At 45.4% G+C, this 14,488-nt stretch overlaps 1 protein-coding gene across 1 annotated transcript in view; it reads right to left on the reverse strand.

Annotated features, from left to right (window-relative positions):
• Positions 1–14,488, reverse strand: part of LOC123997940 (E3 ubiquitin-protein ligase znrf2-like) — a 115,955-nt gene that overhangs the window by 2,507 nt on the left and 98,960 nt on the right. Inside the window, exon 3 of the mRNA XM_046302675.1 lies at positions 1,114–1,219. Within this exon, the coding sequence (XP_046158631.1) occupies positions 1,114–1,219 (106 nt within the window). The remainder of the gene's footprint in view (positions 1–1,113; positions 1,220–14,488) is intronic.

Here is a 14,488-nt window from a genome sequence, read left to right on the forward strand (position 1 = left end):
AGAGATCCCTCGTCATAGGTTGTACAGAAACATGTAGTGATATAGCGAGGGGGAGAGAAAGGGAGAGGTATACAGAAAGAAGGATATAGAGAGGGGGAGAGAAAGGGAGAGGTATACAGAAAGAAGGATAGAGAGAGGGGGAGAGAAAGGGAGAGGTATACAGAAAGAAGGATAGAGAGAGGGGGAGAGAAAGGGAGAGGTATACAGAAAGAAGGATAGAGAGAGGGGAGAGAAAGGGAGAGGTATACAGAAAGAAGGATAGAGAGAGGGGGAGAGAAAGGGAGAGGTATACAGAAAGAAGGATAGAGAGAGGGGAGAGAAAGGGAGAGGTATACAGAAAGAAGGATAGAGAGAGGGGGAGAGAAAGGTAGAGGTATACAGAAAGAAGGATAGAGAGAGGGGGAGAGAAAGGGAGAGGTATACAGAAAGAAGGATAGAGAGAGGGGGAGAGAAAGGGAGAGGTATACAGAAAGAAGGATAGAGAGAGGGGGAGAGAAAGGGAGAGGTATACAGAAAGAAGGATAGAGAGAGGGGGAGAGAAAGGGAGAGGTATACAGAAAGAAGGATAGAGAGAGGGGGAGAGAAAGGGAGAGGTATACAGAAAGAAGGATAGAGAGAGGGGGAGAGAAAGGTAGAGGTATACAGAAAGAAGGATAGAGAGAGGGGGAGAGAAAGGGAGAGGTATACAGAAAGAAGGATAGAGAGAGGGGGAGAGAAAGGGAGAGGTATACAGAAAGAAGGATAGAGAGAGGGGGAGAGAAAGGGAGAGGTATACAGAAAGAAGGATAGAGAGAGGGGGAGAGAAAGGGAGAGGTATACAGAAAGAAGGATAGAGAGAGGGGGAGAGAAAGGGAGAGGTATACAGAAAGAAGGATAGAGAGAGGGGGAGAGAAAGGGAGAGGTATACAGAAAGAAGGATAGAGAGAGGGGGAGAGAAAGGGAGAGGTATACAGAAAGAAGGATAGAGAGAGGGGGAGAGAAAGGGAGAGGTATACAGAAAGAAGGATATAGAGAGGGGGAGAGAAAGGGAGAGGTATACAGAAAGAAGGATAGAGAGAGGGGGAGAGAAAGGGAGAGGTATACAGAAAGAAGGATAGAGAGAGGGTGACTTACCCTTTGTGGTATATGCAGAGACAGGGAAGGCGAGCAATGGTGTCCCCCTGTACCAGCTCCTCAAGACAGATTGCACATTCCCCTGCATCCTTACTCAGGACATCCTCTGGAGGGAGAGAGAGAGTGAGTGAGTGAGTGAGTGAGTGAGTGAGTGAGTGAGTGAGTGAGAGCCAGACTGCCCATTTAATCAACAAGGCCAAAACCAGCTGTACTGTCCTCCTCCACAGCCTTGTCAAAGCCTGCAAACAGCCCTAGTCACAGCCTGCAAAGAACCACAGGGCTGGAGCGTGGCTGGAGAGAGAGAGAGAGAGAGAAAGATAGAGAGAGAAAGATTGAGAAAACACCTATGAGGATCAAAACACACACCAAAATGATACCGCCATGATTGGCTAAGAATGATTTCATTTACACTTCAATTCCTGAAGGGGGAGCTCTATATCCATGGTTAAACCCTAGTGGTCCATATGGACCAATCTGGCATTGGGAGCAGGCTCTAATGCAGTGGAACATGTGATGTGATGATGAGAGGAGGAGGAGGTGGAGAGGTGCATTTGGTCTTTCCTCCTTACAAACAACAACACACATAGTTTAAAGCAAGTGCTGTTCTGCATCAAGCTCTCAATAGTGTGGAATTGATAGGAGGAATCCCACTACTACAATGTTCTGTTATCGCTCCAAATCAAATCAAATTGTATTGGTCACATACACATGGTTAGTAGATGTTATTGCGAGTGTAGCGAAATGCTGACAACACAGCATTTCTCTGTCATAGGATCCCTCCTGAGGTCTCAGAACGGCATTACAGCCATCTATTCTCTATATTCATCTATTTACTCTACTCTACTACTCAGGGAATAATTCACCCTGGCACTCAGGCTACATTGGAGTCAGACTACACTGTCTAGCACAACTACAACCAAATAAATGGATTGTCAGTCAAGGTTAACCTTGAGTGGTTGATGACCATTTCAGAATGAGCGAAGGGGACGTTCCCAATAACTCCCAATAACTGTAGCCTACAATAATTCATTTACTTCTGCCTTCACACAACACAAGAGTGAGTCCAAAATGCCACCATTATTAAACAGGAGACCTGGTCAAAAGTAGTGTACTATATAGGGAATAGGGTGCCATGTCAGACTCACACAAGTGTTTGCATACCTGTTCCATTGTGTCTGCCTGGGTTAATAATTTGCATAACTCAACCACTATCTTTATTTCAACAGTTGGTTCTGTGGTTGTATATGTCATGTTATCTACAGCCCTCAGACCAAATCCTGCTTCAATAATTGATTATTTACTCATACTGGAAGCAAGTGAGAATGAAAGCTGCTCTCATGCAGAGTTCATTGTGTGCAGTGTGTGTACATGCACACACCTACTTAAATACACACAAACATACATCTGCATACACAACAACACACACAAACTTGCTTCCACTGTGAAGGTTAACCCAGGACTGGGCAGGACAGGGGTATGTGTGGGTTCAGTTAAAGGAGAACTCTCTCTCTCTCTCAATTGTTGGTTATTTTTTATCTGATGTGTTATAGAAACACATGTTACTGGCTCAGCTGACAGCTACAGGAAACACAGATCGGGGGCAAGGGACTCAGAAAAAGGACACACACACATGTACACCGGAGGGTTATAGCTTCATTAAAACACCAGGCTACTGTTCCTGTAAAAACTGAGAGAGAGAGAGAGAGAGAGAGAGAGAGAGAGAGAGAGAGAGAGAGAGAGAGAGAGAGAGAGAGAGAGAGAGAGAGAGAGAGAGAGAGAGAGAGAGAGAGATGGCTATGTTTATTGTTGTAACACTGTACATAGCCATAATATGACATTTGAAATGTCTCTATTCCTCTTTTGTGACTGTCATGTTTACAGTACATTTTGATTGTTCATGTTACCTTTGTTAATTATCTATTTAACTTGTTTGGCAATGTAAACATATGTTTCCTATGCCAATAAAGCCCTTTGAGTTGAAATGAGAGAGAAAGAGGGAGAGAGAGAGAGAGAGAGAGACAGGGAGGGAGGGAGCGAGAGAGAGAGAGAGAGAGAGACAGGGAGGGAGGGAGAGAGAGAGAGAGAGAGAGAGAGAGAGAGAGAGAGACAGGGAGGGAGGGAGCGAGAGAGAGAGAGAGAGAGAAAGAGAGAGAGAGACAGGGAGGGAGCGAGAGAGAGAGAGAGAGAGAGAGAGAGACAGGGAGGGAGGGAGCGAGAGAGAGAGAGAGAGAGAGAGAGAGAGAGAGAGAGAGAGAGAGAGGGAGGGAGGGAGGGAGCGAGAGAGAGAGAGAGAGAGAGAGAGAGAGAGAGAGAGAGAGAGAGACAGGGAGGGAGGGAGGAGAGAGAGAGAGAGAGAGAGAGAGAGAGAGAGAGACAGGGAGGGAGGGAGAGAGAGAGAGATCATTCCTCTATAAATAATCTACTACCACTTGAGTTTTGATGTTGGTGACCTTGCACATACACGCACACACGTACACAAATACATACGTACACACACGTACACACACCCACACCCACACCCACACATTGCAGGAGGTGTCTTCAATATTCTTTAATTATAGTCCAATTCAAAAGCTTTAAGAATGATGTATTGGAGATATCGGACCCCTTCTATCCCACAGTGTTAGTTTCCTTGTTAAATTGTCAATTCTTCCTTAATTCCAGATAGTTAGAAGAGAACAAGAGAGTCTTCACACACAGAGATGCGTACAAAGCTGTCCCTCTCCCTCCATTTGGCAATTCTGACCATAATTCTATCCTCCTGATTCCTGCTTAGAATCAAAAATAAAAGCAGGAAGCACCAGTGACTCGGCCAATAAAAAAGTGGTCAGATGAAGCAGATGATAAACTACAGGACTGTTTTGCTACAGACTGGAATATGTTTCGGGATTCTTCCGAATGCATTGAGGAGTACACCACATCAGTCACTGGTTTAATCAATAAGTGCATTGATGCCGTCATCCCCACAGTGACTGTGCGTACATACTCTAAACAGAAGCCGTGGATTACAGGCAACATCTGCACTGAGCTAAAGGCTAGAGCTGCCAATTTCAAGGAGCGGGACTCTAACCCGGAAGCTTATGAGAAATACCGTTATGCCCTCCGACGAACCATCAATCAGGCAAAGTGTCAATACAGGACCAAGATCGAATCGTACTACACCGGCTTCAACGTTCGTCAGATGTGCCAGGGCTTGCAAACTATTACAGACTACATAGGAGCATAGCGGAAGCACAGCGGAGAGCTGCCCAGTGACACAAGCCTACCAGACGAACTAAACTACTTCTTCTATGCTCGCTTTGAGGCAAGTAATTCTGAAACATGCATGAGAGCATCAGCTGTTTCGGACGACTGTGTAATCACACTCTCCACAGCCCATGTGAGTAAGAACTTTAAACAGGTCAACATTCACAAGGTCGCAGGGCCAGACGGATTACCAGGACATGTACTGCAAGCATGCGCTGACCAACTGGTAAGTGTCTTCACTGACAATTTCAACCTCTCCCTGTCTGAGTCTGTAATGCCAACATGTTTCAAGCAGACCACCATAGTCCCTGTGCCCAAGAACACTAAGGTAACCTGCCTACCGACCTATAGCGCTCACTTTTGTAGCCATGAAGTGCTTTGAAAGGCTGGTCATGGCTCACATTAACACCATCATCCCAGAAATCCTAGACCCACTCCAATTTGCATATCGCCCCAACAGATCCACCGATGATGCAATCTCTCGTGCCCTCAAAGCTCATCACTAAGCTAAGGACCCATGGGACTAAACACCTCCCTCTGCAACTGGATCCTGGACTTCCTGACGGGTCCCTCCCAGGAGGTAAGGGTAGGTAACAACACATCCGCCACGCTGATCCTCAAAACGGGGGCCCCTCAGGAGTGTGTGCTCTGTCCCCTCCTGTACTCCCTGTTCAACCATTGCTGCATGGCCAAGCACGACTCCAACACCATCATTAAGTTTTCCGACAACACAACAATGATCACCGACAATGATGAGACTAGAGGTCGACCGATTAATCAGAATGGCAGATTAATTAGGGTCGATTTCACGTTTTCATAACAATTGGAAATTGGTATTTTTGGACACCGATTTGGCCGATCATTTAAAAATGTACACCTTTATTTAACCTTTATTTAACTAGGCAAGTCAGTTAAGAACGCATTCTTATTTTCAATGACTGCCTAGGAACGGTGGGTTAACTGCCTTGTTCAGGGGCAGAATGACAGATTTTTACCTTGTCAGCTTGGGGATTCAATCTTTCAACCTTGCAGTTAACTAGTCCAGCTGACAAGGTACAAATCTGTCGTTGATAATAAGAATTTGTTCTTAACTGACTTGCCTAGTAAAATAAAAAATCTAGCGTGTCCGGCGTTGCATATAATCGATGCGGTGCGTATTCGCGAAAAAGGACTGCTCCAACGTGTACCTAACCATAAACATCAATGCCTTTCTTAAAATCAATACACAAGTATATATTTTTTAACCTGTGTATTTAGGTAATATTGCCTGCTAACATGACTAGTTATGAACTGTGAAGACTCGTCACCCCGCCACCCCGCTCCTCCGTTCTCTCCACTGGCTTCCAGTTGAAGCTCGCATCCGCTACAAGACCATGGTGCTTGCCTACGGAGCTGTGAGGGGAACGGCACCTCAGTACCTCCAGGCTCTGATCAGGCCCTACACCCAAACAAGGGCACTGCGTTCATCCACCTCTGGCCTGCTCGCCTCCCTACCACTGAGGAAGTACAGCTCCCGCTCAGCCCAGTCAAAACTGTTCGCTGCCCTGGCCCCCCAATGGTGGAACAAACTCCCTCACGACGCCAGGACAGCGGAGTCAATCACCACCTTCCGGAGACACCTGAAACCCCACCTCTTTAAGGAATACCTAGGATAGGTTAAGTAATCCCTCTCACCCCACCCCCCCTAAGTTTTAGATGCACTATTGTTAAGTGACTGTCCCACTGGATGTCATAAGGTGAATGCACCAATTTGTAAGTCGCTCTGGATAAGAGCGTCTGCTAAATGACTTAAATGTAAATGTAAATGTAATGACTATTTCTTCCTAACAATCACAGCCAACTTAGCCAAACGGGGGATGATTTAACAAAAGCGCATTTGCGAAAAAAGCACAATCGTTGCACGAATGTACCTAACCGTAAACATCAATGTCTTTCTTAAAATCAATACACAGAAGTATATATTCTTTAAACCTGCATATTTAGCTAAAAGAAATCCAGGTTGGCAGGCCATATTAACCAGGTGAAATTGTGTCACTTCTCTTGCGTTCATTGCACGCAGAGTCAGGGTATATGCAACAGTTTGGGCTGCCTAATTTGCCAGAATTGTATGTAATTATGACATAACATTGAAGGTTGTGCAATGAAACAGGAATATTTAGACTTATCGATGCCACCCATTAGATATAATACGGTACGGTTCCGTATTTCACTGAAAGAATAAACGTCTTGTTTTCGAGATGATAGTTTCCGGGGTGCGAGCTAATAGTGTTGCAATCGGTGATGTCACTTGCTCTGAGACTTGGAGTAGTTGTTCCCCTTGCTCTGCATGGGTAACGATGCTTCGAGGGTGGCTGTTGTCGTTGTGTTCCTGGTTCGAGCCCAGGTAGGGGCGAGGAGAGGGATGGTAGCTATACTGTTACACTGGCAATACTAAAGTGCCTATAAGAACATCCAATAGTCAAAGGTATATGAAATACAAATGGTATAGAGAGAAATAGTCCTATAATTCCTATAATAACTACAACCTAAAACTTCTTACCTGGGAATATTGAAGACTCATGTTAAAAGGAACCACCAGCTTTCATATCTTCTCATGTTCTGAGGAAGGAACTTAAACGTTAGCTTTTTTACATGGCACATATTGCACTTTTACTTTCCTCTCCAACACTTTGTTTTTGCATTATTTAAACCAAATTGAACATGTTTCATTATTTATTTGAGGCTAAATTGATTTTATTGATGTATTATATTAAGTTAAAATAAGTGTTCATTCAGTATTGTTGTAATTGTCATTATTACAAATATATATATTTTTAAATCGTCTGATTAATCGGTATTGGCTTTTTTGGTCCTCCAATAATCGGTATTGGTATTGCATTGAAAAATCATAATTGGTCAACCTATAGATGAGACAGCCTATAGGGAGGAGGTCAGAGACCTGACCGTGTGGTGCAAGGACAACAACCTCTCCCTCAATGTGATCAAGACAAAGGAGAAGATTGTGGACTACAGGAAAAGGAGGAACGAGCACACCCCCATTCTCACCGACGGGGCTGTAGTGGAGCAGATTGAGAACTTCAAGTTCCTTGGCGTCCACATCACCAACAAACTAACATGGTCGAAGCACATCAAGACAGTCATGAAGAGGGCACCACAACACCTATTCCCCTTCACGAGACTGAAAAGATTTGGCATGGGTCCTCAGATCCTCAAAAGGTTCTACAGCTGCACCAACCCTGATGGGTTGCATCACTGCCTGGTATGGCAACTGCTCGGCCTCTGACCGCAAGGCACTACAGAGGGTAGTGCGTACGGTCCAGTAATCAAATCAAATCAAATCAAATTGATTTATATAGCCCTTCGTACATCAGCTGATATCTCAAAGTGCTGTACAGAAGCCCAGCCTAAAACCCCAAACAGCAAACAATGCAGGTGTAAAAGCACGGTGGCTAGGAAAAACTCCCTAGAAAGGCCAAAACCTAGGAAGAAACCTAGAGAGGAACCGGGCTATGTGGGGTGGCCAGTCCTCTTCTGGCTGTGCCGGGTAGAGATTATAACAGAACATGACCAAGATGTTCAAATGTTCATAAATGACCAGCATGGTCTGCAGCTGTGGAGCAGCAGCACAGTCAGGTGGACTGGGGACAGCAAGGAGCCAGTCAGGTAGTCCTTATAACAGAACGGGTGGAGATTATGACCAAGATGTTCAAATGTTCATAAATGACCAGCATGGTTGAATAATAGTAAGGCAGAACAGTTGAAACTGGAGCAGGAGCATGGCCAGGTGGACTGGGGAACAAGGAGTCCTCATGTCAGGTAGTCCTGGGACATGGTCCTAGGGCCCAGGACAGAAACAGCAGCAGCATGGCCAGGTGGACTGGGGACAGCAAGGAGTCATCATGTCAGGTAGTCCTGGGGCATGGTCCTAGGGCTCAGGTCCTCCGAGAGAGAGAAAGAAAGAGAGAAGGAGAGAATTAGAGAACGCACACTTAGATTTACACAGGACACCGAATAGGACAGGAGAAGTACTCCAGATAAACAAACTGACCCTAGCCCCCCGACACATAAACTACTGCAGCATAAATACTGGAGGCTGAGACAGGAGGGGTCAGGAGACACTGTGGCCCCATCCGAGGACACCCCGGACAGGGCCAAACAGGAAGGATATAACCCCACCCACTTTGCCAAAGCACAGCCCCCACACCACTAGAGGGAAATCTTCAACCACCAACTTACCATCCTGAGACAAGGCCGAGTATAGCCCACAAAGATCTCCGACACGGTACAACCCAAGGGGGGGGAGGAAACCCAGACAGGCCGACCACAACAGTGAATCAACCCACCCAGGTGACGCACCCCCCAGGGACGGCACGAGAGAGCCCCAGCAAGCCAGTGACTCAGCCCCGTAACAGGGTTAGAGGCAGAGAATCCCAGTGGAAAAAGGGGAACCGGCCAGGCAGAGACAGCAAGGGCGGTTCGTTGCTCCAGAGCCTTTCCGTTCACCTTCCCACTCCTGGGCCAGACTACACTCAATCATATGACCCACTGAAGAGATGAGTCTTCAGTAAAGACTTAAAGGTTGAGACCGAGTTTGCGTCTCTGACATGGGTAGGCAGACCGTTCCATAAAAATGGAGCTCTATAGGAGAAAGCCCTGCCTCCAGCTGTTTGCTTAGAAATTCTAGGGACAATTAGGAGGCCTGCGTCTTGTGACCGTAGCGTACGTGTAGGTATGTACGGCAGGACCAAATCAGAGAGGTAGGTAGGAGCAAGCCCATGTAATGCTTTGTAGGTTAGCAGTAAAACCTTGAAATCAGCCCTTGCTTTGACAGGAAGCCAGTGTAGAGAGGCTAGCACTGGAGTAATATGATCAAATTTTTTGGTTCTAGTCAGGATTCTAGCAGCCGTATTTAGCACTAACTGAAGTTTATTTAGTGCTTTATCCGGGTAGCCGGAAAATAGAGCATTGCAGTAGTCTAACCTAGAAGTGACAAAAGCATGGATTAATTTTTCTGCATCATTTTTGGACATCGGGTCAAGCTTCGGGTCATCGGGTCAAGCTTCCTGCCATCCAGGACCTCTAAATCAGGCCCTAAAAAGTCTCATAGACTGTTCTCTCTGCCACCGAACGGCAAGCTATACCGGAGCACCAAGTTTATGTGCAAGAGGCTTCCAAACAACTTCTACCCCCAGGCCATAAGACTCCTGAACATCTAATCAAATGGCTACCCAGACTATTTGCATTGCCCCCTCCCTCTTTTATGCTGCTGCTACTCTCTGTTATTATGCATGCATAGTCACTTTAATAGCTCAACCTACATGTACAGTTTACCTCAATTACCTTGATTACCTCGATTAACACATTAACTCTGTACCGGTACTCCCTGTACCCTGTTACTTTTATTTTATTTTATTTTTGGGGGGTATTTCTCTTAAAACTGCATTGTTGGTTAAGAGCTTGTAAGTAAGCATTTCACTGTAAGGTCTACACCTGTTGTATTTGGCACATGTGACAAAAACATTTGATTTGATTTGAGTGGCACACCATCAATACTAAGAATATATGAGAGAAAGGGAAGAGAGAGAGAGAGAGAGAGAGAGAGAGAGAGAGAGAGAGAGAGAGAGAGAGAGAGAGAGAGAGAGATTTAGAAAGACAGAGTAGAGGACAAAGGAGACATGACAAACATCAAATATTAGGAGGGTGGAAAAATGATGATGACAAACAGCATGGTGAAGCGAGGGAGCAAGAGAGAGTGATAGAACGAGGCATGATGACATCAGCACTTTATATTTATTATCTCCTGGAGATGATTATTATCTGAATAGGGTGTGATCCAACCAGAAGCTACAGATCTTCATGATCTGAATAGGGTGTGATCCAACCAGAAGCTACAGATCTTCATGATCTGAATAGGGTGTGATCCAACCAGATGCTACAGTTCATCATGATCTGAATAGGGTGTGATCCAACCAGATGCTACAGTTCATCATGATCTGAATAGGGTGTGATCCAACCAGATGCTACAGTTCATCATGATCTGAATAGGGTGTGATCCAACCAGATGCTACAGTTCATCATGATCTGAATAGGGTGTGATCCAACCAGAAGCTACAGTTCTTCATGATCTGAATAGGGTGTGATCCAACCAGATGCTACAGTTCATCATGATCTGAACAGGGTGTGATCCAACCAGAAGCTACAGTTCTTCATGATCTGAATCTGAATAGGGTGTGATCCAACCAGAAGCTACAGTTCTTCATGATCTGAATCTGAATAGGGTGTGATCCAACCAGAAGCTACAGTTCTTCATGATCTGAATCTGAATAGGGTGTGATCCAACCAGAAGCTACAGTTCTTCATGATCTGAATCTGAATAGGGTGTGATCCAACCAGAAGCTACAGTTCTTCATGATCTGAATAGGGTGTGATCCAACCAGAAGCTACAGTTCTTCATGATCTGAACAGGGTGTGATCCAACCAGATGCTACAGTTCTTCATGATCTGAACAGGGTGTGATCCAACCAGAAGCTACAGTTCTTCATGATCTGAATAGGGTGTGATCCAACCAGAAGCTACAGTTCTTCATGATCTGAATAGGGTGTGATCCAACCAGATGCTACAGTTCTTCATGATCTGAATCTGAATAGGGTGTGATCCAACCAGAAGCTACAGTTCTTCATGATCTGAACAGGGTGTGATCCAACCAGAAGCTACAGTTCTTCATGATCTGAACAGGGTGTGATCCAACCAGAAGCTACAGTTCTTCATGATCTGAATCTGAATAGGGTGTGATCCAACCAGAAGCTACAGTTCTTCATGATCTGAACAGGGTGTGATCCAACCAGAAGCTACAGTTCTTCATGATCTGAATCTGAATAGGGTGTGATCCAACCAGAAGCTACAGATCTTCATGATCTGAATAGGGTGTGATCCAACCAGATGCTACAGTTCATCATGATCTGAACAGGGTGTGATCCAACCAGAAGCTACAGTTCTTCATGATCTGAACAGGGTGTGATCCAACCAGAAGCTACAGTTCATCATGATCTGAATAGGGTGTGATCCAACCAGAAGCTACAGTTCTTCATGATCTGAACAGGGTGTGATCCAACCAGAAGCTACAGTTCTTCATGATCTGAATAGGGTGTGATCCAACCAGAAGCTACAGTTCTTCATGATCTGAATAGGGTGTGATCCAACCAGAAATAATAGTACTTCATGATCTGAATTAGGGTGTGATCCAACCAGAAGCTACAGTTCTTCATGATCTGAATTAGGGTGTGATCCAACCAGAAGCTACAGTTCTTCATGATCTGAATAGGGTGTGATCCAACCAGAAATAATAGTACTTCATGATCTGAATTAGGGTGTGATCCAACCAGAAGCTACAGTTCTTCATGATCTGAATAGGGTGTGATCCAACCAGAAGCTACAGTTCTTCATGATCTGAATAGGGTGTGATCCAACCAGAAGCTACAGTTCTTCATGATCTGAATTAGGGTGTGATCCAACCAGAAGCTACAGTTCTTCATGATCTGAATTAGGGTGTGATCCAACCAGAAGCTACAGTTCTTCATGATCTGAATAGGGTGTGATCCAACCAGAAGCTACAGTTCTTCATGATCTGAATAGGGTGTGATCCAACCAGAAGCTACAGTTCTTCATGATCTGAATTAGGGTGTGATCCAACCAGAAGCTACAGTTCTTCATGATCTGAATAGGGTGTGATCCAACCAGAAGCTACAGTTCTTCATGATCTGAATAGGGTGTGATCCAACCAGAAGCTACAGTTCTTCATGATCTTAGTCTATGCCGCTCTGACATTGCTCATCCATATATTTACATATTCTTAAATTCATTCCTTTACTTAGATTTGTGTGTATTGGTTATATGTTGTGAAACTGTTAGATATCACTTGTTAGATATTACTGCACTGTCAGAGCTAGAAACGCAAGCATTTTGCTACACCCGCAATAACATCTGGTATACACGTGTATGTGCCCAATAAAATATTGATATGATTGATCTCCTATTTAACAATACAGTGTTCTCTCTGATCTGATTCTGAGGTGATCAAATTGTTTTAATTTCACTATAGTTAGAGTTACAGGGACATTGATATGAGAGCATGTGAGGTGGCATTGGCTCTTAAATGGAGTTAAATCCATAGCTGACCGTTAGTGACTGTCAGTGTGTGTGTGCTTTATCGGTGCCATCAGGCATGACAAGAGATGAGTGTGATGTAACCTTTAAGCCTGCTGGAGCTGCTAACAGTTGGGTTCTAGACTCTATCCAATAGGAGATCAGTGACAGGGCAGCTGCTGTGGTGTGTATGTGTTCAGCTTAGCCTGGACTCTGTTTCCACTGCTACAGGAATAGACCTGGGCTGCGTGTGTGTGTGTGTGTGTGTGTGTGTGTGTGTGTGTGTGTGTGTGTGTGTGTGTGTGTGTGTGTGTGTGTGTGTGTGTGTGTGTGTGTGTGTGTGTGTGTGTGTGTGTGTGTGTGTGTACGTGCACGGTAAACAGAGCTAAGCAGCAGTGTTTCTGGTGTACATGACATTGGAGTGGTGGGTATGTGTTGGGCTGCAGGCAGCAGGCTGCTCAGAGCTGAGACTGGGATGGTCAGTGCTTTAGACTGGATTTATGACATCCTCTCAGTGACCTTGACAGATAGAGGGAGGGACAACACCATGTACCACACACACACACACATAACTGCACATACACATTGTGTGTACAGTTAACTGCCAAAATAATGGAAACACTTGAGTAAATGAGGGATACAAAGTATATTGAAAGCAGGTGCTTCCCCACAGGTGTGGTTCCTGAGTTAATTAACATCCCACTCCAATGCTGCTAGGCAGGCCATTATTTTGGCAGTTATTTGTAAATCATATATGCAGCAACAGCATATAGCATGGCTGTGTCCCAGTCCAAAGGCAGCTGCCTGCAACCTATTGGCTTAAAAAGGCACCTACCTTTGTTGGTAGCATTTTTGCCAGAAGGTAACTGAAAAGGAATTTGAGACGGGATTCAAAGGCAGCATCGAGCGAGATAACGCATAACGTTTGTTTATATTGTATCCACTGTAGTAGCGTGAACAGTACAAAGCCCTTTGAGATCCTCAAAAAGCTCTACAGCTGCACCATTGAGAGCATCTTGACTGGCTGCATCACCGCTTGGTATAGTAACTGCTTGGCATCTGAGCGCAAGGCGGAGTGCGTACGGCCCAGTACATCACAGGGGCCGAGCTCCCGGCCTTCCAGGACCACTATACAAGGCGGTGTCAGAGAAAGGCCCTAAAAACTGTCAAAGACACCCAAGTCATAGACTGTTCTCTCTGCTAACGCACGGCAAGCTGTACCGATGCGCCAAGTCTGGAACCACCAGGACCCTGAACAGCTTATATCCAAAGCATGTGACAAATAACATTTGATTTGAAACAGACTAGCCAGTGCAGGATCAGGGAGTGATAAGACCAAAGCACCAGCAGGGTATCAGACAATATCTCAACATGACCTCTGACACTTTCCACTCTGACCCAACCCAGGTCAAGACTTCCCCTGCTCCCTTCCTCATCTGGTTCCCTCAATAAAAGGAGGGGGGGGTGTGCAGGGTAAGCCCTCTCTCCTTCACCTGTTTTCTCTCTCTCTCACACACACACACACACACACACACACACACACACACACACACACACACACACACACACACACACACACACACACACACACACACACACACACACACACACACACACACACACACACACACACACACACACACACACACACATGACTGGCAATGTCTGGAGGGGTGCATGCATGTTTTGTCTAGTCCAGGTATCCTACTGCCATCCCCGCACACAGCCCACGACAGGCACAATACAGAAGGAGCCCTTTTCAATGTGTCTCAATTAGAGGTCGACCGATTTATGAGGGTAAGGTTTTCTCTCTTCTCTCTCTCTCTCTCTCTCTCACACACACACACACACACACACACACACACACACACACACACACACACACACACACACACACACACACACAGGGTGGTGTCAGGGGTGCATGCATGTTTTGTCTAGTCCAGGTATCCTACTGCCTCCTTCATGTGTCTCTGTTTTAAGCCCT

Source organism: Oncorhynchus gorbuscha, linkage group LG15, assembly GCF_021184085.1.
Source record: "Oncorhynchus gorbuscha isolate QuinsamMale2020 ecotype Even-year linkage group LG15, OgorEven_v1.0, whole genome shotgun sequence".
Classification (NCBI taxonomy): Eukaryota; Metazoa; Chordata; class Actinopteri; order Salmoniformes; family Salmonidae; genus Oncorhynchus; species Oncorhynchus gorbuscha.